Source organism: Acanthopagrus latus, chromosome 6 (genome assembly GCF_904848185.1).
Source record: "Acanthopagrus latus isolate v.2019 chromosome 6, fAcaLat1.1, whole genome shotgun sequence".
NCBI lineage: Eukaryota > Metazoa > Chordata > Actinopteri > Spariformes > Sparidae > Acanthopagrus > Acanthopagrus latus.
Window position 1 is genome coordinate 11,868,018 of NC_051044.1, and position 26,749 is coordinate 11,894,766.

Consider the following 26,749-nt stretch of genomic DNA (forward strand, 5'->3'; position numbering starts at 1 on the left):
TTCTACAGACTGACTTGGGTGATCCTCTGACTTTTACTCTAACACGACCGTTCCGATGACATTTAAGATTTTGAGTGAGTCGTCCTGACACCTATTGGGTGGATTGCCATCACATTTGATGTAGACATCCTATCCCCCCACAGGTTATAGTGTAATACCTGAATTCATCCAGCAAGGCCAGGTGAGCTTTTCAATACAGTGCTGCAGGAATGAGTCCTGAAACCTGGAAATTGCTTTAAGAGCTTTCCGCATATATTTCAGTCTCGAAGCTTGACTTAGAAAAGATGGCTGCCAACAAGTGGCTAAATTAGCTTAAAGAGGTTGTCGGAGACATTAAATGTCATTATGGTGAGCACAGAAATTACTCTACTAGACTCATGACTGTATGAGGGCACTGCTCAGCTTTGACACCAATTTTGCCTGGTGGCCACCCATGGTATTGTGTTGAAAAAAGCCGATGGCATGTGCACCAAGTGAGCAACTCTTGTGTGTGTGATGTCCCAGCTTTATGACTCGGGGGAGAAAGACCAGCAACATACGCGCATCGGGGGAGTTAACCTTCTTTCCACATGTTAAATGTTGTGAAATACTCTATCTTTTCTACTTAACCAAATAGTGATAGAAAATGAAATGAAATAGTTTGTTAACCTTGGCTTTTTACTTCTGGTGGTTGCATGTTAACTTTTGTTTACCACACATTATTTTCTGCAATGATCCAAAATCCAATTGAAAAACCCCGTAGGTGCCAGGCTTATGCTAATTTCCAGGTTGGCCTACAAAAATAAATGATCCCTGAAGCACTCTGTTTGACTTATATCTGCAAAACTAATAATTTTGCAAGTTATTCCCATCATCCTCAGCTTTCATATGTGCTTTCTATCAATTAGACATAAACTAAGATGGTGTACAAGCATTTGTACCAGCTAAGAATCAGCCTTTTGGTTCAACATGTTAGCATGCTGTGTTCAAAAACACAGCAGTCTCTAAGGACGGCCTCATAGAGCTGCTAACACAGCTGCAGGCCCTGTCTTGTAAAATGACTGTAATAAAGGACACAAATAAACGATATTTCATCCAGATGATGATTGTAAACCGGGACCGTTTTTCAAATTAAGCACGTATTTCTTCCTACTCTCCAGTGAAAAAATAAGAAGCAGGGCATTTGCAGGCAGTAGTTTGAGCTGCAGAGTGCTGAGAGTCCAGAGAACACAGCCTTGACGTGGTCCCCTATAGAAAAATCCTTCTCCCTGCGCCAGTCTGTTTTCATGCATGGAGGAGTCTCTACTTAGAGGAATGAAAATTTAACATCCTGCTACCCTGCAGACATTACTTTTCTGTCCACGTAAGTGCAGATTTAACCTCGTTTGATTTTATCTGAATACATGCCAGTGGTGAAGTGAGAGGAAAGCAGCCAAACAGACTGGCTGGACTTGGGCCCAAAACACTTAAAAATCTCTTTTTGGCTGTTTTTTATTCAGACTTTTACACTTTGTATAATTTGATTCTCCTCCCCTCTTGCTTAAGGCGAGCAGTGCTGGAGGCTTTATGTTTTATGAATCCTTATGTTTTAGTCATCCTCGCAGCGACGACGGCTAATGCACATCTACGAAAAAGTCAGAACTTACACTCTCCCACGTGGGCACACACGCGCTCACCTGTGTCAGCACGCGTGATGACACCAGCGCGGACACGCGCGTCCTCTCCCGCTGGACCGTAGGTCAAATCAAATGTCAGGGCTCTCAATGGTCCTGATCGACTGACATTCAAACCGTGTAATGAATCCTGTCCGATGTTTTTCTTGAAGATCATTCCCTCGGTGCTTGGCCTGAATTTTGAAAACGCTCCGTGTCGTTATTGAACACCTATCAGGGAAAATGACTTCTTTTATTGCTTCATCCTCTCCTGCCACTCTCATTCCCTTTCACACACAAACAAACAAACACACGCACACACATAGACAATCTCTCCCTCCCCTCTCTTCCTCCGTGCCTCTCTCACAATTTAGTGCTTTTAATTTCCTAATGGATCATTTTGACAACATAGTTGCCCCTCATTCCTCCTTCTCACTGCTCCCTATATTGTTGCTCACCTCAGGCCAGGAATTCCCTGGGACGAATGCTGTTGACCTCCGTCTTGTAACACATTAACCGACTCTTTAGTCAAGGATGGCCCAAAGACAGGAGCAGCTGTCCCCTACAACATACTTCTTTCGTCTCCTCAGGAGGGCGGTCTCTCTGATACCGTGCCTGCATGTGTTTTCAGGTTTTTGTTGCGTTTGACCAGGCAGCTGTTCACCTTCAACTGGACAAGATGACCTGATCAGTGAAAGGTGTCAGTTAGGTGTATTGTTTCAACTATTGATTACCTTGAGCTTGTTTTAAATGGACAAAGCACTCAATTGGTCCCAATTGATCCCTTCCTCTTCTGCTACTTTATGTCAATCAAATCAATAACAAGAAACGGTGGAAGAAGGCTACCCAAATGGTCCAGCTGCACAAAGCAAAGACGGCGCGTAGGGGAAGCGCTCAAATGTGAGGAAAAGTGGAGGGATTTAAAGTAGCAAATATTTGCACAAACACATGCAGTTAATTCCACGGAAAACACAGAATTGGACTGGCAGCTGTTTCAGGCTCAGCCATCTTCCTCAGGCAGCATCAAGAGGTTTCTGCTGACACAAGTGACATGATATTTATATTAATTTATATCATAACGTAGAAAACTGTATACACAGCACAATAGAGTGTCAGATTATGTGCCTATACGAGTACTTTGTGAACAGCATATACAATCTGAAGGAAATGCAACGCTGACCGCATTATGTTTTCTCTGTCAAACATAGTGAGGAAAAGGCTCTAAAATGTTGATACTTAAAGTTTCGTTTCATTTTCATTTCTCGCTTGCAATGCAATATCCATTGTCGCGACTGTGGGAGTGTTCATCATTTTTTATGACTGTATTCAGACACTTGCAGCACTTTGTTAACGTTAGGGAAAGATTGTGGTCTGGTTTAAAGGAGAAAGAGTGTACAGTGACTTTCTAAAAAATAAGACATTTATTAATATATAACTGAAAGCACAGTCTTTCCTTCACCTTGAGCAGAGACATGACTATATGATGACATAAAACATATCCTCACAATAGGACAAAAAAGCTGGATCTCTTCTGTGGTTCGTATAATGAAATTGACAATCTCAGTTCATCCTAAGAGTGAATAAAAAGAAAAATCCATATTATACTTGTAAAGCATATTTAAATTGCTGTATAGTTCCACTCTCTGCCTGAGAATATTATTGTGCTTCTTTGTAAAGGTTTGCCCCAAAATGATATTTAATGGTCTACATTTTAAATTAAAGTTGAGTGAATTTAGCCGATGTTGGATGTATCCGTCCCGAAACACGGACGGAACTCGCGATGTGAACGCCAATCCGTGTTTGTATCCCATCAGGCAAAAGATTTACTGATGTATAAATGTTCTACTAGGGAACAGGGTTGGTACGAAAATGCTCGTCGTTGTTTATGTCATAAATATGTCACAAATAATTATGTGAGAGGACCGCACTCTTCACTGGTAGCGTAAACATCCCGCTGTTATTGTGTGTACAGATTTGTGCCTTGAAGTATTTATCTGATGCTTTTGTCCATAAACTGACTGATGCTGCCTGAGGAAGAGCATCAGACCGGAAAAACATTTCAGTCCAGAGCGACACACAGTGCAGAGCCCTTTTCAGTGCTCTTTGTGGCAATAAGCGCCTGTACTCGCCTTGTGCACATTTGCATACCGAATCACACTTTTCCACATTTAGCTGCATTTGCTTTTGTTAAATAATGGAGGAGTTTGAGCCTAAGATAGACACAAGACAACTGGAATGTTTACGTTACAGAGGTCTGGTCATTTATACTGCTGCTGACCCCACTGCGTCAGGAAACATATTTATAGCACTGAAATATCCCAAACCTGAGATTTAAATGCAACGAAAGGATATACGCTCAAGATTAACCCTCTGATCCCTTTTTTACATATTAATCCACAGGAGCGGATTTGCAAGAGATAAGCCCAACTCCAAAAATATTCAATCTTTCTCCCCTCCCCCATCTTTAGGTGAGCATGTTGTGTTGGAGCCTCTGAGCCCAGAATCAGAGGACGTCGTCCCCCTGCAGCCTCACGAGTCTGAGGAGCCGCTCCTCGACATCTGCAGCCCCTGCAGCCCCTGCAGCCCCTGCAGCCCCTGCTCACTCGCCTCCTCCATTGTGGTTCACATCTCGGAGGAGGAGCGGCAGAAGTATGAGGAGGAGATCCGCAAGCTCTACAAGCAGCTGGACGATAAGGTGATGAACCAAAGGACCATTTGTGTGCATGAATTAAGAGCCGCGTTGACACGATGTCTGAGATTTTTGTGATAATATGCACACGCTGGTACACGGAGCATATCATACATGTATAATTCATGCTAATTAATTCAAAATCACACACATACTAGTGACTAATCTAGCAACCATTAGGAGTAAATGTCATTGGGGAAATAGTAATGTACTAAATCAGAAAGCATTAAAGCTGTAATTTATCCAACACGTCATGTATGTAAGTGTGCACTGTGCTCCAGAAGGCTGTAATGTGGAATATTCTTGCTTTTATCAACAAATATTCCATAGAATATGCAGAGCCAGCTGTGCATCAGTGCAGTGGCAGAGTTTTATTCCCTCCACAATACACGAGGAAACACAAAATGTATAATTCTTAAGACGTTTTTATACACATGCAGACATTTTCCACATACCATACAGGGAAATCCATATTTGATTTGTATGCCTCTGCGCATAAGAGACCTGACGGGAGGCTGGGAGGAACACTGGGAGCAGGGCTGGGCTAACAAGGATGATGCAGTGCAGGTGTGCAGGGAGAGCAGACGGGGGGAGAAGCACAGGAGGGAAACAGCTCACTGGAAACAAGGCAGAGACACCATGAAGAACACAGATGAAATACAGAAACGGCAGGACCGTGACACTTGCATCATGTGGGAGCTCCAGCTGTAGAACAAATCACACTTACAACAACAGTCACCTCCAGGTAGACAACTGGCGGTTGATCTGCACTGCAGAAATCAGCAAACTTGTAACTTTTAAAGATATACAGCAAAGGAGGCAAACAGCCGCATTTCTAACTAACTGCTGATTTTGGTTGAACCCAATGGGTAAATTAGTTCTCCAAGCTAAAGTTTGTGAATGTTGTGTTATTTTTGAAACATGAAAGCATCAAATACACGTTTTAGACTAATGAGATGCATGCACTTGGAAATTAGGTATTTAAAAAAAAAAAAAAAAAACACTTCTGGAAGGTAGTGCGTGATGCGTAGCTTTTCAGTCCATAAAAGAGTGTTACATTTTTTACGTTTGGTGTATTTATATGTAGGTTTAATCATATTTTCTCTCACAACCCTGATTCCAAAAAAAGTTTGAAGAATGAGAACAGAATGCAATCATTTGCAAACAATCTGTGTTTTACAACTACTGTTGTACATACATAACATTCTTTATGCAGTCGTGTTTCACAAAGTGCTTGTGAATGACCGAGATTTTCAAGGATGCCCCTTTCATACCCAATCATAATACTATGAACTGATACCAATTTACCAGTTCTGGTTGAAGGGAGTTAATTTTATCATATCCATATTCATATACCATGGTTTTGTAATGACTAGTATTAAAACTACTGCAGATCTCTCAAGTGCAAGCTAGAAAACGATTGCTGTGATTGAAGATGGAACAGAGAGCAAACAAGTCGACAGTGTCTGTACTTTACCAGTGTGTGTAATACATAACGCCATCAATGAACTGTTTCTATTCCATGTGTCGGTTTGTCGCTGAAGGATGATGAGATCAACCACCAGAGCCAGATGGTTGAGAAGCTGAAGGAGCAGATGCTCGACCAGGAGGAGGTAAAAGACCTCGGGTTTACATCCTTTCATCGGTTTGGTTAAACGGCCCACAGTAGGCAGCAGCACCTGTAAATGTGCAGATCAGAGACACACACTTTGAATAGAGCTCAGCTGTGAGAGGTTTATTATCCTGCCCTTGAGATGAACGAGAAATAGAAAAGAAAAAAAACCCTGTTCATGTGCCAGTGAGCTCAAGGAAAACATAAAGCATCATTGATCACGAGTGTATTTGTGTGTTAACAACAGTCTAAATAGAAAACAGGTTTCAGTGGCAGCTCAGATTCAATGGTTTGGAGTGGAAGATCAATACCAAAATTGATGAGGGGTTGAAACATGTAAGCTATCATTGTAACATAGCTCATAAACAAGCAAATGTTCTGTAATGATCTGATATGCGATTTGATATGCTGTGACTCCGCCATCATATTGAGTTTAGAGACCGTTTAGCTGAAAGAAAATGGTTTACAGCCCTTTTCTCACGCAAACTACAGTAAACAGGCCTGTCTGTCTCTACAGTATATGTTACTAGTGGGACCGAACAGCAATTAAAAGACTCCATTAAAAGGTAATTAAGAAGATTATTTACAGCATGTATTCATAACAGCAGCTAAACCAGTGGGCTGAGCACTCTGAACTGAGCTCTGGCATGTAGTGCAACGCCAAGTGAAAGACATTTGCAGAATTAGTTCATTCATATCCCCAAACGGGCCTGCTGTGGGTTGAGCTGACACAGTGCTAACTACCCAACCTTAGCTTGTGTACAGTGACACTGTTTTACAGCCATTTGACCAAACAGAATTTGTGTGCCAGAGTGCAAACATGCAGGCACCCTGCGTAGAGCAACATCTACATTTAATGGCACCCATTCAGTCAGATGACCCGCCATGGGACACTGCAGCACCAAGATAATGTCGGCTCTCACAGCGTGGAGTGATAAGACGAATATTTGAAACGGGTTTCACCTGCTGATTTACTCCTGTATCTTCACTAGCAAGAGAAACCACACTGTTGTGTTTTATTAAAAAAACATCACAGCAGCCTCGCCTTGTGAAGTACAAAGAGGCTGCTGCTTGTTGTACACCAGCTCTCCTTTACAGCGTTACGTTCAGCTGTGCAATCTCTGTGTCCCCCAGCTTCTGGCATCGTCCAGGGGTGACAGCGAGAAGGTGCAGTCGGAGCTCGGCAGGCTGCAGACGGAGAATGATTCCGCTAAAGCCGAGGTGAAGGAAGTCCTCCAGGCCCTGGAGGAGCTGGCAGTCAACTACGACCAGAAGAGCCTGGAGGTGGAGGAGAAGAGCGTGCAAAACAAGCTGCTGGCTGAAGAGCTCGCGAAGAAAATGGTGGGTTTGGCTTCCTGGAGGCTCAGTTTTACGCCATGAAGGTGAATATACAGCACATTGCAACAACAAATGGGCGAACAGGGAAAAAAAAGAGAGTGTAAAGAAGATAAACAAAGAGGCAGATGAAATGATGTGTACATGATTGTCCTAGGATTAGCAAAAACTGAGAAGACATGGACATATACTGTGCTGTGGTATAGAACAGTGCAAGAGCATTTATGCTGGTATGAAATTATCTTTCCATCTTTCCATTTAAGTCCCTGTCATTCAAGAATATGCCGAACCACTTGTTCAAAATGCAATTAGAGAGATAATGAGTAGAATTAGGAGAGCTGCGGGGGAAAAAGAGATAAGAGAGAAAGATCTGATAAAATGTGCAGTCATGAACAGATCCACATCAGAAAAAAGCATTAGGAATGTATTTATAAAAAAAAGAGTGAGAAGTGGGAAGGCGAGAAAAACAAACCCCATTTGATTTCTAGGCGGTTCTCAATAAAACATCACTCAAGTTTTATTCAAATCCCAGCCAGCTCCGGCCAGCGTTTCTTTAGTTTGACCTTTGAATTCACTCGTGGGTGGTTGTTTTTTTGCACTGTGACCACAAATAAACACTAATACATATTAAAAACTGCAGCTACCAGGAGGACAGGTCTGACTTCTCTTGATTAAGGTCAGCCTTCAAAGTAATTTCATGAATTCACTTCAGAGCTTGTTTGAGGTTGTTGTTGAGGGCAGCCATCAGTGTTTTCAATGGCTGAATTATAATGAATTAAATCCGGCAAAGTTTATCTGCAAAGCCTGGGAAATCTGATTATAACTGTTGCTCTGCTTTTATTCAAAGGTGACTGTGTGACTGTGTACCACTTGTAATCAGTATTGACATTCATGTTTGAGGAGGCTTTGAGAAGTCTAAAAAGCTCAAATTTCAAATGGTGCTGATCTCAAAATGTTTTATTGAGTCATGACAACTTAAATGCCCCCTCAGCCAGTTTCTTACTCAGGGTTGAAATGTTGGAATCCTGCACGAACATAGACACACAGAGACAGACGGGTCCAAAATCCAATATGCAACCAATCGAAAAGCCAAGCAAACAAAAGCTGGCAGCAAAGAGGCAAACCATAAGCCACGGGGAGCAAATTAGAAACACAGGGAACAGACACAGGAACGCAGGATGAAACCAGACGAACTGACAGAGAGCGAGGGAAAAAAGACAGACTTAAATACACAAGGGCTAATGAACAAATGAAACACAGGCGTGAACAGAAAAAACAAAGCCAGGAAGTGAAGAGCAGCGCACGATACATGAGGATGTAATCTACTAAATAAAACAGGAAATGAATAAACAAAATACCCAAGACAATGACACGTAGTATTTCATGAAGTTTTGGTTAAATCACATTAGAGACTTCTGTTTTTCCTGTTATTGTCTGTGGTCAAAAGTGGAAAAAGTAATGTCATGCCCCACCATGCACCAATCAGATTTTAGCTACATATTAATGAGAATCTGGTGACATATGGATTGTTGTTCATTCACTGTAAAGCTAGTTCTGCACAGCCAGATCTATGTCTGCTTAGCTTTGGAGAAGGGTTTGACAGATCCCATTCTCATTCTGTTACGGGGGGAAACAAATGCTCTGGCGTCTTTTGTGCACGTTTTGGTGTAACATTTGCACATGGTGGTGCGAGCCCTGACATTGAAATGGCTAAATCCCCACAAAAGATCCAAGAAGGCCTTCTTGATTGTACGACTGAAATCTTTGACAAAACGTCCCATTTTTCGGCATGTTGATTGCTCGGCGGTTGTTGTTCTTGTTGTTTTCCCACTGAGCTAAAATGATTTACAAGAGGTTGAAAAGATGTCTAAAATTTCATTGTGAAAACTTTACTTTGGACCCTGAAAGGATGTCACACGGACATCAGTGGCAAACGTTGAAAGGACGTCTAAAAAAGACGACTGGCTCTCGACTGGACGTCTTTTCAACATTGGCAAAGACGCTGAATTGACATCTTTTGGATGTGTTTTTGCTTAGTGGGGACTTTGAACGCTTTGAAGAGGAAAGGGGCGAAGCTGACTGCAATAATTCTCCAATGGCGGGCTCATACCCAAAACCTACTTCCTGAGAGTCAGACTACTGTCGATCTAACCTCGCCGACACAGTCTGGGTGAAGCAGATTGACTGCACTTTTGAGTGGCTGTTCATTAATTAAAACTCTTGATAGACGATCCAAAGATGTATTCTAAATTTGGATTGTTGCTTAATTAGTCTTGAATATTTAATGTTATTGCAATATTTTCAGAGGCTTTGAAATGTGGGATGAGATTGTCAGTGAGACAAACAGTGAAGCTCTTCTTACAGTTCAATTAAAACTTTACCTCAGACTCACAGTAATAATGAAATAAAAACATGCCAGATGAAACCGCAGCAGTTCATCACTCACACTAAGAAATGGATCGTATGTGACTGAATCTTTGTGCACAGGGAAGTCCTTTTGGAAAAGTCAAATAGAGATATAAGTATAAAAAGAGGCCGTTGGCAGATCTGGTCAGTCTTTAATTTAAAGTTACTGTCGGTGGCTATTTGGACAAAGTGGACCATTACTCACCTTCTTAAAACATCCTCAATATTTCATGCTCCCTTTTACAATGTGCCACGGTGTCCTCCCCTCCCTCTCTATCTTTTCCCACAAGCTTCTACAGAAATTGATGAAAGGGTTTGACAATTTAACTTCTCACCGCACAGTTTAGTCCACTCAAGTCATCCGAGACCTCAATCATCTCACTTAGCTCGCTCTTCTCTGTGGCTTCTTCAGCCTGTCGTGCCCCGACCTCTCACCCGACACGTTATCTTCTCAGGGGCGCCGCCCAGCAGTCTGACAGGATGTGAACCTAAATACAATAAAACCATACAGGGATGTCCCATTATTCTAGTCTCTCAGGGTCTTCTTCAGCTTCACCCCTCCCCGACTCTTTGTTACCAAGTCTCCGCTCGCTGCTTCCCAGCTGTTATGCTAATGTTCAGCGTTGTGGCTTTTTTGAATTTTTTTCCATATCTACAGTAAAGAGCGGGGCAGCGTTGACCTAGAAAAATGGTGCAATGGAGCGCATTCATCACTGTCTTCACCCCGCCGTCTCCTCAGCTGTCTTCATCTCTGCTTTCAGTGGAAACCCCTGTCTTCTTCAGCAGGAGGCCAGGGCATCACTCACTGTCACTGTCACATTCAGCCGCTCCTTTAAACACCCCCTTTTTATCTGCCCATCCACTTAAACTGTTTTTTTTATCTTCATGATTAACTCTATTCATCATTCATATCCATCCATCAATTCTCTTCGATAATTCTTCATAAATCTTTCTCTTTCAAAACTTCAAAAAAAAAAAAAAGTCTTTAACCTGATTTCCCTTTTCCTTTTACGTTTTCATAAATGAATCGATTTCAGTTAATTATTTACAACCGTTCTAGCTAAGCTAATGTTTTGACGTGGGAAGTGACCTGGAAAATGGTCACATAGCTGCGAGGTAATGAAGGAGATGAAGATGGAGAGGTTGATAAAGGAGAGAACGTTGCTGTATTTAAAGAAGGTGGTTAATGGTGCCGTCAATTGACTGATGATCCATCGGGGGCAGTAACTAAAACAAGGCATTAAAAAGAACCCCATTAAATTATTTATGTGACTATAGGCGATCGACTTCGATTGCACAGTTACTGTGTGTAACACCTCGATGGAAGAGGACTCAAGAGACTCACTCAAAAGATTTTTTATATTATTGATACTTTTTTGTTGTTCATGGTCACACTGATGTTAAACAAGAAGCAAGGATGTGGCTACAGTCGAGGACACCAATAACATTTCTTGATAATGTATCTGGAAATTTGTTTTTGAAGGCTGAGTTTTCCTTTTTTATTTACCTGTTTCTATACAAAAGAAAAAAATTAAAAAGCAAACAGTAATTTAACATGATCCCTTGAATTGTATCTTCGCGCTGTTTAGTAATTATAATTCTAGATAAATATTATATATAAAGCCTTGCATTTGGTAATGAGAAGGTAAAGATATTAACTTTTTTCTTGATGGCTAAAGTCTTCTCACTGAGATCATTTGTTCTCTAAAATCCTGACTAAGGCCCTGACCGACATCCAAGTTTTCCAAGGTCTCATTTGTGCGTTGCTCTCGTTAATCATGTGAAAGAATTGAGGCACAGTTTTGTAAGATCAAAGAATTTTCTCTCCGAGGTAGACGGACTGCCCCGTCCGACTTTCTCTGTGTTTCGTCAGACCTGTAGAGTATTGATCGAGGCCAAATTGTTTAATTGTGTTCCAGCCATCATGGCTCTACGCTGCCTTCTGTGCAAACTGGAGGAGGATAAAGGAAGGGCCATCATTCACTTTCCCAGATGCTTTCATCCAGTGCCAACGCCATCAACCCCTATCTCTGCAGTTTATTGATTTGTAATTTAGCGGCCATTGTGTTTTGCTGTTTGGATTTCGTGGATGAGAATGAGGTCACATGTTAAAGTACATCTCGCAGCTGCGTGTGCTCTCTGGTCAAAGGACCCTGAATTCCTCCCTCTTTCAGTCCTCTGTTGTACAATCGCCTCTCCCGTGATTACTCTCCTGTTCCTTCCCGTCTCCCGGGATTTCTCTCGCCCTGGTCTTTTGTTCCTCCTCCTTCGTCTTCGTCTGTGTTCACTCCCTTGTCTCACTCCTCTCCTCCTGCAGGCTCACCTCATGGCTATGGAGGCGGAGCTGTCCCGTATCCAGGAAGTGAGCAGCCACCAAAGGAAACGCATCGCAGAGATTCTCAACGGGCTGATGAGGGACCTGAGCGAGTTCAGCACCATCGTCGGAAACAGAGACATCAGGCTGGTGAGTCAGAAGGAAATTTCAGTTTTGGATATCATGTCTTTGACAAAACTGATATAAAACACACGATGTTGGTGATGAAATGCGAGACATTTTTCATATTTCTCAGTGTTGTAAACTTCTCTACCTAAACATTTGAATCCCCACATTCCCCGTCAATCCAGATCACAAGTATTTTGGCACAAGTGAAGCAATTTCCATAAAAACAATCATACTATCCCATCAAATTTACATATGACTGAGTTACCACGTTGCAGATGCTTGAAAGAATACTAGGTTACTGCTGACATCACTACGAAATCCATCATTAAAGGCACACTGTGCAGAACGTGTCAGCTGGTGTTTCTAACACCATTTAAAGTGCCTCCTCTCCTATGAGGGGTGAAAGTAACACAAATCAGGCGAGGAGAGAAAAATGTATGTTAATTGAAGAACAGAGGGGTAGAAATGCAACTGAAATGAAAAATTGATTTACAAGTTATCAAGTAATTTCATTTAAAGCCAATTTGATTCAAAGAGCTGAGAGTCATGTCTCATCATTTACTGTGTTTACTTCTTTCATCATTTATCATTCACAACACAAAAAATTTAATTTGCCATTTAAGGTGAATGTCCTCGAGAGAGAGTATCTAAACATAACTGACAAACATAGACGTGAAGAAAGTGCAGGTTTTGTGTGAATTCATCCAAAGTGCAGGCTTCACCCTGAGAGCAGTTCGCCTCTCTCCGCTCCGAGAGTGTATTTGTCCTTTGCACTCTGTCAAACAGACGCGCCGCTCTTTATGGCAGACTGAGAGCGCAGAAGACGGATATAGACAGCGACGCATCCTGTTCGCTACATTTTGTTCTTGGCTGACACTCAGAAACATCCTGAATGCAGCAAAATACTAAGAAAATAATAAAAGATATAGGGAGAGCCCGGCCTGTTGGGAGCTGTCGGGTTAAGAAAAATATTTTTTTAATGATTTTCAGGTTCAGGCCGGGTTCAGTCACATCAGTGTACCGCAGCAGTTACTGCCTGGATGTAACTTCAGTTCTGTATGACTACATGTAGAACCACAGATATAAAATACATGTATAGATTTACGATTTACTTAATACGATCATCTAGGCTGTAAATGTCTGCAATCAGAGTAAACAGACAAGCTGTAACCATGGCAACAGCTAGGTGACAGGATAACACAAACTCACTGTTTCAGCTTTACATTCACCGTGTCAGGCTCGAGTCGGGTTCGGACTTAAAAACCAAACACTTGTTGTCGAGTTCGGGTCGAGCTCAATCACTACTCCCTCAAACAGAAACACAATGTCCTCGTCACACCCTGCTGCAGACACAGACACTGCCACACACCTCTAGTGGCTCATTACTGATGACTGTGAGGTATGACTCTATACATTGTTTTTATTTTGTTCTAGGAAAAACCTGTATAGTATACCTCTATGTCATAATAACCTACACTCAACGCTTGGATCGTTGTGATCGAATGTGGAGTGAGGAGTGACCGAAAGTAATGGACAAAGGATTAAAGTGTGAAAAAAGCCACTCCTGCTTGAAATCCATTCGAAGGAGTACATTTGAAACACGACAGGTGGTGTTGCTGACGGGACCGTCGAGCTCATCTGATGGGTGCACCGAGAAAGCTTCACCAAAGCTTCATCACACTGTGAAATATCAAAACCGAAGACAGAGTGGAACATTTAAAATGTCGTCTGCATCATTTTAACGAGTTTCTGTCTAATTCAACTCGACATATTTGGCATCTGTGGAAATGTAGGCATATTGATGAGCATTTAAAACAGATTTTCCAGCATACGTTATTTAATATAGTCAGAATTATATGTTTCCCTTGACTACCAAGTTTTATGAATAGCATCTGTGGATGGGTTCTAGGAACATCTGCTGATATGTCTTGCATGTAATATTTAGCTTAATTCTGATATGTAGACACATAGTTCATCCTCCTCAGTTCATTTCAGGGCATCTGAGTCACCGCGTCCGCTAAATGACGCTGTTAACTTAATAGATGTGCGTCCAAAATGGCAGAAAAGAGTTACCAGGATGGCTCCCTCCCTCTTTACCTTCCCAGCGGTCTTTAAATCATCCCCGCTCAATCTCAACCAGACGTCTCCGCCGCTCGCTCTCTCTCTCTCTCTCTCTCTCTCACTATCTCTCCTTCCCTCTGCCTCATTTATCTCCAGCCCATGGATATCACTGGTGTGATCGAGGAGGAGTTCACAGTGGCACGCCTCTACATCAGTAAAATAAAGTCAGAGGTGAAGTCCATGGTGAAGCGCTGCCGCCACCTGGAAAGCCTCCAGATGGAGTGTCACCGCAAGATGGAGGAGACGGGCAGAGAGCTGTCCTCGTGTCACCTCCTTGTTTCACAGGTATGGAGGAAACACCTGGGAACAGCTGATGTAGGAAAAATGTCGTCAATCTGGTAATCCAGTGGGAATTTTTTGTATTTTGGTGTTGATGAGGAAAAATCAGGTGACTCAGGTAAATCGGTAACTGAAACCTCCTTGTTCCAACAAAGTGTCACAGCAAACAAGTGAGTGACGTTTCGAGCAGATGCCTCCTCGTCAGCGTAATTAACATCACAAATACTTATGCAGCTTTTGTCTGATGTTAATTTGCGCTGATGAAGCCACGTGCTTGAAACGTCAATCAGCTCTTGGCGGCAGGAACACATTTTTGGCATCAGAAGCTTTTAACATTGTGTTCTTTGTGTTGTGTGTTTTAACATCTTTGGTATTTTTAATTAAATTCCCTCTGGAATGTCAACATTCAATATGGCCTGTAACAAATCGATTTCCACAGAGAGTGCAAAGTACATTTTGTTCTTGTAGTTGTTGGTTACAGGTTTTTGCTCATCAGTATACTTTCTGCATCTGAGACACTGTGTTCTGACTTTCAGCACGAGGCAAAGATCCGCTCTCTGACGGACTACATGCAGAACGTGGAGCTGAAGAAGAGACAGCTGGAGGACAGCTACGACTCTCTGAGCGAGGAGCTGGCCAAACTCCAAGCTCAAGGTAGACTGATGCACATTTCTATCATTAACATCACAAAGCGATTAAGACAGTAGCTTTCTCAAAATAGGACTCCAGTGAAACAAAAAGAGGAAATAACTTGCCAATAAATAAGACTAAAAATCTTATTGTAGTTGTTTCACTACAGCATAGTGGTGCTCTGAGCTAAATGCTAATGAAAGTACATTAAGATGCTCTCAATGATGAACTAACAGCTTGTGTTTACCAGATACTCTGTCTTAGTTCTTTGTGTGTTACTGTGCTAACATTTGCTAAGTGACACAGAAAGTAAATGAGAACTGTTAGTGTTATGTTATCTTAACATGCTCACAATGACAATGCTAATATGCTGATATTAAGCAGATATGGTTAATGTCTTGTTTTTGGTTTGGCATGCAAACATGCTAGATTTTCCTAATTAGCACTAAACACAAGTTAGCCTACAGCTAAATGATGGTGGCGGCGTCTTTAGTTTTGTAGTAGTTTTTTTTCATGGACCCACTGACCAACAGTGCCATCCATACAGCTTAGGCCAGACCTCTTCTACTGTTGGCCTGTGGGTCGAATGCAGGCCTATAGAGACTTTAATGTAAAAGTCAGGCCCCTTGGCACTTTTATTTTCCAAATCTGGCCCTTCTATAAAAGTAGTTGAACAGGCCCGCTCTGGAAGATCATAGCAACTCCTGTGTTATCTCAGCGTGCTGCTGAAAAATACTTTGAATTTCTGGAAGTACACAGTCAGGTTGACCATGCAGCACATGTGTAACAGTACATGAATCAAGCTTTTGGGGTGTAATCTAGTGATCTAACACAAACCAGGTTCATGGATCAATAATGCATAACCACGGTCAGGGCAGTACATATCAAATGTACAGGTTCTGTATTTGTAATAAAAGTCTTCGCCCCAGGCTCGGGTTGAGATATTTTACCTACGTGATCGAAATGACAAACCAGGAGCAGAAAGTTTAACATTTATGCAATCGCCAAGGTGAAGGAGGGGAAAACATCAATATGGTCAGGCGAGCAGAACAACAGATATATAGTTGATAAATCTGGCAAAACACAAGGCTGCAGGAGCAAATCCGATCAGCGTGTTCAAACAGATCTTTGCTCGATAAATACAAAAAAAACTGCAGGTTACGAGCAGAAAATGAGTCCGACTGAAGCACTTTATTCAGAAAAATAAATAATGATGTTCTGAGTGCTGTGTGACATTATAACTCCATGAGCAGTTAAGGACAATAGTTAGATTGATCTGCATCATAAATCCTTATCATTAGAATCATTAATTGCAGACTTGAGATGTCAAAGTCAAACATAAGGTTAATGTTCTGACAGTCAAACAAAATCATGACCAGAATAAGAACAAATATATAAAAGAAAACCAGCCTGTCACCGAATTTCACCTCCACCAGACCCAAATTGAGAGGAACGGCCTCCTCGCTTCAAACTATTTTATTAGCTTCAGTGAAAGTTTCAGTCCGTGCCAGAGGCCTTTCTATCCTGTCAAGAAAAAGAAAAACAACAGTAAACAGCGATGAACAGCTTGGGCTCCTAAATATTTCACAGCAGCAGCACAAATAGATTAATGGTACTTTTTAAATGTGTGCGAGGTCCAGCGAACTGCAGATACTCCCAGGACACTGACACAATTCATAAGTCAGGCCAAAGGCAATGTAAGTCATTCTTTCCTGAGGAGTCCCGCTGAACTGCATTAAATAAACGGTGGATTTAAAGGTGGGTAAATCAATTGCGGCCGCGCTTCACACCCGAGCCAGGCGGTCCTCGAGTCATTACAGAAGTAGATAAATACAAAGCGCTGCGGGTCGTGTCGATCACACAGTCTTGTTTGAGGGAGAGAGCTCTGTAATTTTATCATCAGACACGAGGACCGGCAGTGTGTTAAAAACAGATCGGGCCAGCGTGACACAATAGCTGCCACTTTCAATAATAGACATTATTACACCCAAGGCACGACTTATATCGCGCTGACCTCACAGTCAACATCGAGCGGCGGTGCTGCTGTGCTGTCAAAGTCAGGTCACTGTCACCTCGTTCTACATCAGTGTGTTTATACTCTTTTGTCTGCCTGATTTTCTTCTTCCGCTCTTCTTTTCTCCTTCTGTCGCGGATTCTGCCACCGTTACTCACACTTTCTGTCTTTTCTGCTAAATCTGTGTGTGTGTGTGTTTTTCGTGTTTTTCAGAGAGCATGTCAAAGGTGACCGCAGGGGAGAATCAAACGTCTGTCCAGGATTCCTGTGTTATTAAGGTAACAATGGCCACAGTGAGAGCAAGTTAGTGTCTGGTAACCTTTTATCACATGACCTCAGCACTGAGCTGACCTCAGGGTTGTGTGTGTGTGTATGAGTGTGTGTGTGTGAGTGTGAGTGTGGGTGGTTGTGATATATTTGTAGTTGTGACTGCAACGAGTGGGATCATGCATGCAAGTCTTTCTGCATGTAAACCAGCACTTCTGCAGACTTATTTTTTTTTATTATGATTTATCGATTTAGATGAATAGATATTTGTGGAAATACCCTCATTTCACATTTTCCTTGAGAGTAAATAAATGACAAACACTCTCATGTCTGTATGATATATATATGTGAAGCTGGAGTCAGCAGCAACTTAGCTTAGGTTAGCATAGAAACCTGAGACTGCGAGCCTGACTCTGTCCAAACGTAACAACGATATAATCTGAAAATTACAGTCTGCTTTATTACATTGAGTTCATCTGGATGCAGCAACATTTCTATGAAAGCTGCTCAGTTGTGCATGAGGTCAAAATAGTTTTATAGTAATACTTCTTCCATTTAGCTTCTGCATTGTGTGTCTCATACCAGGGTCCATAACAAGCATGAACACTAGAGACTTACACCCACCAAGTGGCCAATTTTCCGGTCAGGCCCTCCTTCTGATAGTGAAGCGAGTGATTTTTCTGGGTTGTGATGCTCAAAAAAAAAAATGTCTCCAGCAACTTCTTTTGCTGTGTAAGCTCATGGGAAATAGTGTTTTTAGGCTCCCAGTGAATCACGTGACGTTGTAAGTACACGGTTTGCCCACTATGTCAAATTGGCTTCAGAGGGCTGAACTCTTCCTGGGGGCTCACTGTTTATTACTGGGAGGGGGGATTAACTTCCTGGAGTTTGCACCAGTTTCCTAGCAACTGGTGCCAGCTAAGAAACTGTTAGACATATAACAACCCTTAAAATGGAATTACACCTTTTTTATGCAATGATTTTTGTATGGATTAAGCAAGCAAGATATAAAATGTTAATGAGTGAGCTTCAGAGGGGCTGGTAGGCAGTTTAAACTAATTGGCTGCTGGCTCTCTCTACATATTATTTTACAGACAGTGGTATCAGTTTTTTCATCAGCTCTTGGCAAGAAAGCAAATGAGTTTATTTCGCAAAACTTTTTGTTGTTGTTGTTGATAGCTTATGTTGAATAAAAATCCAAAGATAGCCAATTTACATTTAAGAAAAGCAGCAAATTATCATATTTGAGATGCTGAAAACCTTGGATAAATTACTTTTGAGGAGTTGTTGCGGCACTAGCTGCACTCATTTGCTATTAGGCATCTGTTACCTCCACTTTCCCATCACATACAGCGCACACAGCATACTAAAGACAGCAGCTTCATTAAAGTTTGCACAGAGGTCTGGCAAAAACAAGCATACTGGAATACTGCCAGGCCTGGAGTTGACTGTGTGTCAGATATGTTGTGCTAATTAGATGAAACACAACTTTCTTTAGGAAAGAATACAAATAAAGCACAAAATTATGTGAAATATTAACAGTGTTTGAAGTATGATTTGGAGGTCTGGAGGTCGGTGGGGGGCTGAGGATGTTGCACCTCACAGTAAACATGCAGCACAGTATGTACAGCTGCAAGTATTTGTTTTTAACTGCCTGTACTTGTTCACATGTTCACAAGTGTATTTTTGCATCTCAGCGTGTGCATGTCTCACTTTGTCCTCTGCAGTCTGCTTTGTCTACTGTATGAGCTCAATGCCCACGAGGCCCTCTACGTCCACATGTGCACCGATGTGTGTAATCGTACCCTCCCTTGTTATTTAGTCATTTTGTTTCCCCTTTGTTGCCCCCTCTTGCTACCTTCTCTTGCCTCTCGCTCATTATACATGTATGTCTGTCGCCCCCTCTTGTTGCCCGTACCTCAGAGGGCTCTGGAGCAGCAGATGGAGTCGCACCGTGAGGCGCACAGCAAACAGCTTGGCCGCCTGCGAGACGAGATCAATGAGAAGCAGAAGATCATCGACGACCTGACTGAGTCAGTGCTTCATTCTGATTCTTCCCCTTCTCTGACACGCTAATTCAGCGTTTCTTGATCAGGAGTCCACTCTTAACTGATGTAGAAGTACAAACAGAAGGGTACAGGTGTATTTTAAAGCGGTGCACCAAAGTATGAAGATGTCTTGGAAAAGATGCCCGTGCGCTCAAATCTTAAATTCAGTTATCCCCTCAGAAGCAGTGTGGAAATGCTAAAAGTGCGGGTACATGGTCTCAGTCATTGAGTTCTCTAAAAAGCTTAAGCCCTGCTCTGGCTGAAAGAGGGTCTGCAATCAGTATGTGTGGGTGGCTGACATGGTGACGAATCTCCAGCGCGGGAGGATTTTCAGAGTCAAGATGCTCTTAAACCACGGCCTGAGGAGCCACTGGGCTAGTTTGGGCTCCTATAAAAGACGTGCTCATTGGGGGCCTCGTTTTGAAGATTTCCTGTGCCAGGCAGGACTGTCTTGAAGCACAGAGCAGCTTGAGGGAATAAAGTACATAACCCAGCTGGTCTGGGAGTGTCTGGTAACACCCAGGGAGCAGCTGCAGAGAATTATGAATGAAAAGACATTTGGGGCCGCTCTGCTTGTCCTGCTGGCGTAGCCTGATTTGGATAAGGAGCTTTAAAAATGGATGGATGGATGTCAGTGAGGTAGAAAACATCTAAAATCGGAGCACAGTGGCCCTTCTGATTGTTGAAGCGGAGCAAGAAAAGTGGGTGCATGTAAGAAATGTTCTGCCAAGAATCAAGGACATCAAAATCTCTAAAATGGTTCAAATTTAAGGAGCAGGAGCAGCTCAGTAGAAGTAGAAGTGTGCAGCTTTTTGCCAGATTCTGCTTGTATGTGCACCTTAATGGGACACTTTCATGCTTCAGTTTCACCTTGAGCCGCTCACCTACCCCTGTCATCAGCCAAAATACCTGTCTTACTAGTACGGCTCTAAAATAAATCTTTACTCTGCGTGCAGAGATGGTGCCTCTTCATCATTTTTGCTACCGGCACTTTAAACATCTGTGCACGCCACTGACTGAGCTGGAGCTTTGCACCTCGTAGTCAGGGGGAAAAAACATTATTCTGCTCATGTGACAGTGGGGTGATTATTGGGCTACTATAAGGGAAAACAAACCAAAAAAAAAAAAACCCTGTCACCATACAAATGATTAATCCTGTTCAATGGCATTTTTCTAACCCTGCTGTCCTATAACATCTCTTGTTCAATCAGGAGAGACAAGTGAATGCAGTGAAGATAATATTTATCCCAGCAGATGATACGTGATAATTGGGTCTTATTAGAAAGTCCTTGGTGCTTAGACTCTATCTGCCTGCCCAGGAAGGAAAATCAACCTATGGATTCCAGACAGTCATGGTGGCTGATGACTCATCCAAGACTGATGAAATGATGAAGCTGGTGAATCTTGGAAGACTGTGCAGAGATGAGGAGGTAGAGGGTGTGTACACATCAGCAGCATGAATGATCTTAATCCACTGAGAGAATCATATTAAAAAATAAAAAATAAAAAAAAAAGTCAGCAGAAAGATGACTGGCGAAAAATGCAGGTGAATTGCGGTGCTATCGGATGTGACTGGCTGATGTGAGTATTAATGGCGGCAGACACAGAGGCAGGCAGGAAGGCATAAAAAAAGTGAGCTTGAGTGATGAGCTGAAGTCCAAAATTACAAAAAGCAAACCACAAAAAGGCAGGCAAGGGAGGGTCAAGGGGAAAAAAAATAAAGAGAAATACAAAACTGAAGACGAACCAGAAGCCACGGAGAACAAAGCAGGAACATGAAGGACACACGAGGACCGGGGGAACAGGCACAGACAGAGATGCAGATGAACCAACAAAGAGTAAGGGGAAAGACGGGAGGCAGAGAGTAAAACATGGCACACAAGGATTTAATCTACTGAATAAAACAGGGAACAAGTAACCAAAAAACTCAAATCATTGCATTTGTTTAGTCTAAATGTCAAAAAAATGTCGGAAATGCTAACTCAAGTCCAAAGTCTTCTAAATTGCTTCTTTGGTCCAACCAACAGTTCAAAACCCCAAAACTCCTCTTTTACTTTACGAAATGAAAAGGAAAAGTTGCAAATCCTCACGTTTAAGAAACTGGGATGAGCAAATGTTTGAGACTTAAAAAATGACTGAGACATTAATCTGATTTTCAAAATAGTCGGCCATTGACTAATTGATTAATTGACTAACTGTAACAGACAAGTTGAATCAACAAGGTCATGGGAGTTTAAAAAGTCACCTTCAAGCTGACCAGATTACATTCATTGTATTACGTACTTATTGAACTCTTTGACTTCAGAAACAAAGTGTTTATTTCACCGAGAATATTTTGAACCTGTTTTCGTCTCAGTTGTAACCAGAAGCAGCAGCTCGAGTTGGAGCAACTCCACTGTGACTACGAGTGTCTCAGGAGCCAAGAGCATCACAAGAGCCGGCAGCTGGAGGAACTGACGTGAGTCTCTTGTTTTACTGTCCTGGCCGGCTTTCAAACACTTCACCATATGGAGTCCTGAAGGCGAGCTGCCTCTTTTGATTCATGTCTCCCATCCGTCTCTGTCATTTGTCTTACTTTTGTCTATATATTTCCCTCTCCCTCTACACGTCTGACTGTCGTTTTACTTACAGCATGTGTGTGTCTCTCTCTGTGGAGTATGCGCTTATACATTTAGAGGCTAAAATTACCCCGGTGTTAACCCTCTAAACCTCCCTCTTTCTCTCCTGGTCTCTTTGTATGTAAATCATTTTCATTTCCATGATGGAGTTTGGGATAAGGTAGCAGCTGTCTGCTAATAGGCTGTTTTTTTGGACTGACCTTTGCAGCGAATTGCATCAGATTGGCAGATGGGTAACAGCCCACGAGTGGGACAGCCGGCCCATGCTGCGTTTGTTCTTTTTCATGAATTATTCTCGCATGAATGTGTTATTTCAGTTTAGATTTTATGTCTGCCTGCCTGACTTCATTGATCTATCCATAGATTTCTCCACGAGCGGCACGAGCAGTCAAAACAGGACCTCAAAGGGCTGGAGGAGACTGTTGTAAGTCATCATTTTCTTTCACGATTCAGTTGTCTCCCTCAGAGGCCACTGATCCACTAAATACTGTGGAACTGCAGTAACTGCAAGATTTTCTCCCTCCTCTCACACTGAAGGCTCGTGAGCTGCACACCCTGCACAACCTCCGCAAGCTTTTTGTTCAAGACCTCACGACTCGAGTCAGAAAAGTAAGATGGACACGAAATCCACTTTCTTAGCCAGATTGTGTGGAAATAGTGTTTGCGGTGGCAGTGTCTTTTAAATTAGAGTTTTCTGTTACGCTTTGTATTCTTGGTTTAGGCCCTTATAAGATGTTTTCTCAACAATGTTATGTGTAACAAGACTGCAAATGTCGATAATAACCAAGAGAACCAAGCATCCATGTCCATCCATCCTAACCCTATCCGGCACTCTGTGCCCTGGAAAAGCTGCAACATCTTCATCCGAGATGTTGTGGTCTCTGATTTCCCGTAGCTTTGCCAGCCTGAGGTTCAAACATGCTTATAGTTAGACAATGAGGCATTTATAAGCACATATAACAAACTTATCCTAAACATAACCTAACAATAAAAAATCAGTCACTATCTTCTCACCCCCGCGCTGATGGAAAGGCCGATTAAATTTCATAGTCATAACATTTCTGGAGCTTCACAGCAAGACATCTACTGGGGGCAAAACAACTGATAAAATAAAACAAATAAAATGGCTTCATACAGCTTATCTGGCATAATCCAAACCTCTGGAAGCCCCTAGATCCCAAATTGATTTGAAAAGACATTACTTACACCCTGTTGAGGTGGCTTACTCGCTGCAGACAGAGTGCACAGGAAGGTTTTTAGATTGGCAGCAAAAATGTGGCTTGAAAAAGGGCAAAGGGTATGTCTTTTCAAAATTGATTTGGGATGTTGGGGCTTCCAGAGACTTTGATTGCACTGGAAGAGCTGTATGGAACCATTTCACATTTTATCTAAAGTTGTTTCATGTGTGAAGCTCCAGAAAAGCGTTGTGGATGACACAAAACATTATCTGTGCTCCTTCAGCATGAGTCTATAACCTATATTCAAGCCTTTATAAATGTCTTACAGTCCAACAATAACCATGTTTATGATGTTATTATTAAGACTGTATATACGATATGTAGATCTAGTGACTAATGGTGACCACAAAGACCTTAATATGATGCATTACCAAGTTTTCTGACCAAGGTCTCTTCTGTTCCTGACAACAGCATGCAGGGATGGAGCCTGATGATAGCGGGGGATACATCACCCAGAAGCAGAAGATTTCCTTTCTTGAAAACAACCTGGAGCAGCTTACAAAGGTTCACAAACAGGTAACAGTAAGCAGCAGCTGATATAAATTATAGAGAAGGAAACAACATTTCTTTAAAAATTAAGATAAATGATGTGGGTTTCTTTGGGTCTGGAAGCCTGATTCTCACTGCGTCGCGGCGCCGCAGGAATGTCTTCGCTGGGTAGAATATGAGAGGAGGACAAAGAGAGCAATCCAAATTAAAATACAGAGCGGAGTGCGCCGTTTGTCACTGCTCTCCTATGGGCAAAAGTATCGCTAGCACCATCAATCATCTCACTAGAGCAACCTCACATGAAAGTCTCCTTGAAAACAGAGCAGCCGGAGGTGTTAAACCCCTCTGGCGCCAGGGAGAGGAAGGAACACATAAAACACATTCGATGAACACAAATGAATCCATCATGCATGTGCGCACAAACAGTCTTTCCCCTCTGTATGCTTGACAAACAAGCTCTCAGAAGCGACCTTGTGCTCAAAACGATTGGACATAAAACACACACACTCGTCACATCCTTCTTTAATACTCCTAAATGGACTGAAGCAGTGGACTAAGTGTTGATGTGCTGAATGTTCTGCAGACTGGCACAAATACTCCGGCTGGCAGATTGGTGAGAGCTGCACTGCAGCAGTATGTCAGGCAGAAAAACCAATCCTAAAGTGGCTGCTGCTGGGATTCTCAATCCCATCCACCACCTGCTGATACTGTGGGAATGGAAGATGAAAGTCATGGTCATAAATCAGCAAACTCCCAGTGATAAGGCTCCCAAAGACAGGCAGTGGACAGTGCACCGGGACTATGTATGAGGTCCTCATTCCCTGTACGGATGTCGTAATGTCTTCCTGTCAATCTATCCATCTGCACACAAACACACACACACACACACACACACACACACACACAGCTGTCGTGAGTTCCCTTATAACATCACTTACCTCCTGTGGGAAAGCCATCCTCCATTTATTGTTTTTTCTTTCAGAATTACTCTGCACCAAACAATAAACTAGAGCTGCCAAGCCTCGGATGGTTTCTATTGTTATTCCCACAATCCTTTGCCTGCTTTGCTCTGTTAGATAACTTTACCCTGTTTGCTAAACCCTCAGGTCTACTCAGTATCTCTGCAGGGTGTGGATTAGTTTGCATGATCACGTAGCTGCAGAGTCTCAGTGTTTAAGCTGCTCGGTCATTGGATTTTTCACGTTTACCTTCCCCACTTAAAGGAAACATGCTGTGTGCAGTGATTTTCTTTCATCTCTGGGCGGAGCTGGCATGTATCTCCATGTGTCCAGGTTCCCTCCGGACCTTCTGGCTTAGTCTCAGGGTCCAGCTACATGCAGGTTTCGGTTAAATGGCGACTCAAATTGTGTGAATGAGGGCAGAAAGCGTTGACTGTCTCCGTGCTCGGCCTGTGATGAACTGGCGACCTGTCCGTATGCACTGGATCTCGAACACTGTCAGCTAGGATTGACTTCAGCCCCCTGTGGACTCCCAACAGGGATAAGCGGTTAAAGATAACAGATGGATGAAAATCTCTGCATTGATTTTGCCTCATGAGTATATATCCCCAAGATTATTATCTCGAAGCAGCTATCGTTGTGATTTACATTATGTGCCATGGGGCAGACTATTTTAAACTGATGTCACTGTGCCTAAGCTGCTTTTTAGTGCTTTGCAGAGATCAGACTATTATGTGATCAGTAATAAAACTCAAGATTTGTGGGAGGTGTTTTGTTGGTTAAAGCTGCTGTAAGTTAAAGATTTGTATTAGAATTAGTGTTAAATATTCCAACAGTAATCACTGCTACAGTGTTAGGTCAGTAACTTGTGTCTCTCCTCCCCCTGCTCATGCAGCAGTTTGCCCACTTTACCCAATCAGGACAGTGAGTCCCATGAGGAGGCGGTCCTGTCTGCTCGTGAACGCACAGCGAGCAGGATCCTCCTGATCCTCCTGCTGCTTTGTCTGGTGATTACCGCTCTGTGTTCATGTGGGGAAGTAGGCAGGAGGGAGAGGGCTGCCAAGTACAGAGCGGACAGGAAGTCAGCCAAAACATCACTTACAACAGCTTTTAATGTCAATAAAGTAACATGTATTGAAAGAAGGGAATCACTTCATTAGTTCAGGTCAAAGGCACCATTCAGTTGGTTTTTATGAGGAGAAGATGCAGCACCGAAATTGATAAAAGTGTGTGGTTGGTTTGTTGGTTTGTTATGCTGACTTTGTGGTCCTGCAGAGAAACTCAGGCTATTTAATGGAAGTGGGGAAGTTAACATGGCTACTGGGGGACAAAATTAGGAGACAGAGCCCCCTTTACACCTGTGTACTATCAGTGTACGTTTTCCACTCTCCTTCCTAAGAGGGCAGTAATGAGCTCATTTTGACTTCGCACTAGAAAACCTGTCAGTACAATGATCAGATGTTCGATTACTGACAATATCCAGCTGCATCTTTTGGTTTTAAAAGACAAAAAGAACTCATGTCAAGAGTCTTCGAACAGTTAATCAGTAACAGTTACCTTCGTTTGCTTTAGCTTGATAGCTTAAAGCCAAACTCCCACCCAAACCTTTGCGAAATGCTGCAGCAATTGTTACAAGACTTTAGCTTTACATTGTACAGATGTAAGTGAATGATGCCATGTATGGATGACCAGCACTGCTGTGCTGGCACTCACTGATGTACACTAGTTGTAAAAACTGCTCTGTGTAGCTTTTTCAGGAGGGTAAATTCAATTTGTGGTAGCCAGGCTTGTTTCCTGGACGCAAAAGACAGTATAGGTCGTCTTTTCCCATCAGATCACACTTGACTCTTCTCCGTTCCACCTCACTGCACCTATTTGGCTCTAACTGACAGACAGTGTTCCAGTTCAAACCAACAGGGTTAGTGGCCACTTTCCCACTCCCATTGTTTACTGTACTCAGTATTGTTTCA

The 26,749-nt window shown here is 42.5% G+C and overlaps 1 protein-coding gene and 1 long non-coding RNA gene across 4 annotated transcripts in view; one reads left to right on the plus strand and one right to left on the minus strand.

The window, feature by feature from the left end:
• kif5ab (kinesin family member 5A, b) overlaps window positions 1–26,749 on the plus strand; it is a 73,830-nt gene that overhangs the window by 33,690 nt on the left and 13,391 nt on the right. For both annotated transcript variants that reach the window (XM_037100709.1, XM_037100710.1), the window contains exons 12-23: window positions 4,100–4,326; window positions 5,865–5,933; window positions 7,067–7,273; window positions 11,991–12,137; window positions 14,334–14,522; window positions 15,053–15,170; window positions 17,374–17,438; window positions 19,351–19,460; window positions 21,832–21,933; window positions 22,457–22,517; window positions 22,631–22,702; window positions 23,743–23,847. In XM_037100709.1, the coding sequence (XP_036956604.1) occupies window positions 4,100–4,326; window positions 5,865–5,933; window positions 7,067–7,273; window positions 11,991–12,137; window positions 14,334–14,522; window positions 15,053–15,170; window positions 17,374–17,438; window positions 19,351–19,460; window positions 21,832–21,933; window positions 22,457–22,517; window positions 22,631–22,702; window positions 23,743–23,847 (1,472 nt within the window). The remainder of the gene's footprint in view (window positions 1–4,099; window positions 4,327–5,864; window positions 5,934–7,066; window positions 7,274–11,990; window positions 12,138–14,333; window positions 14,523–15,052; window positions 15,171–17,373; window positions 17,439–19,350; window positions 19,461–21,831; window positions 21,934–22,456; window positions 22,518–22,630; window positions 22,703–23,742; window positions 23,848–26,749) is intronic.
• Window positions 1,453–5,261, minus strand: LOC119020922. Of its 2 annotated transcripts, none has more exons than XR_005075446.1 (4): window positions 5,048–5,261; window positions 4,776–4,937; window positions 2,090–2,301; window positions 1,453–1,862 (listed from the first exon to the last, which is right to left on the minus strand). It is a non-coding gene; the product is annotated as an uncharacterized LOC119020922 (long non-coding RNA). The 2 variants fall into 2 exon arrangements; XR_005075445.1 differs by having other exon boundaries at window positions 2,090–2,315.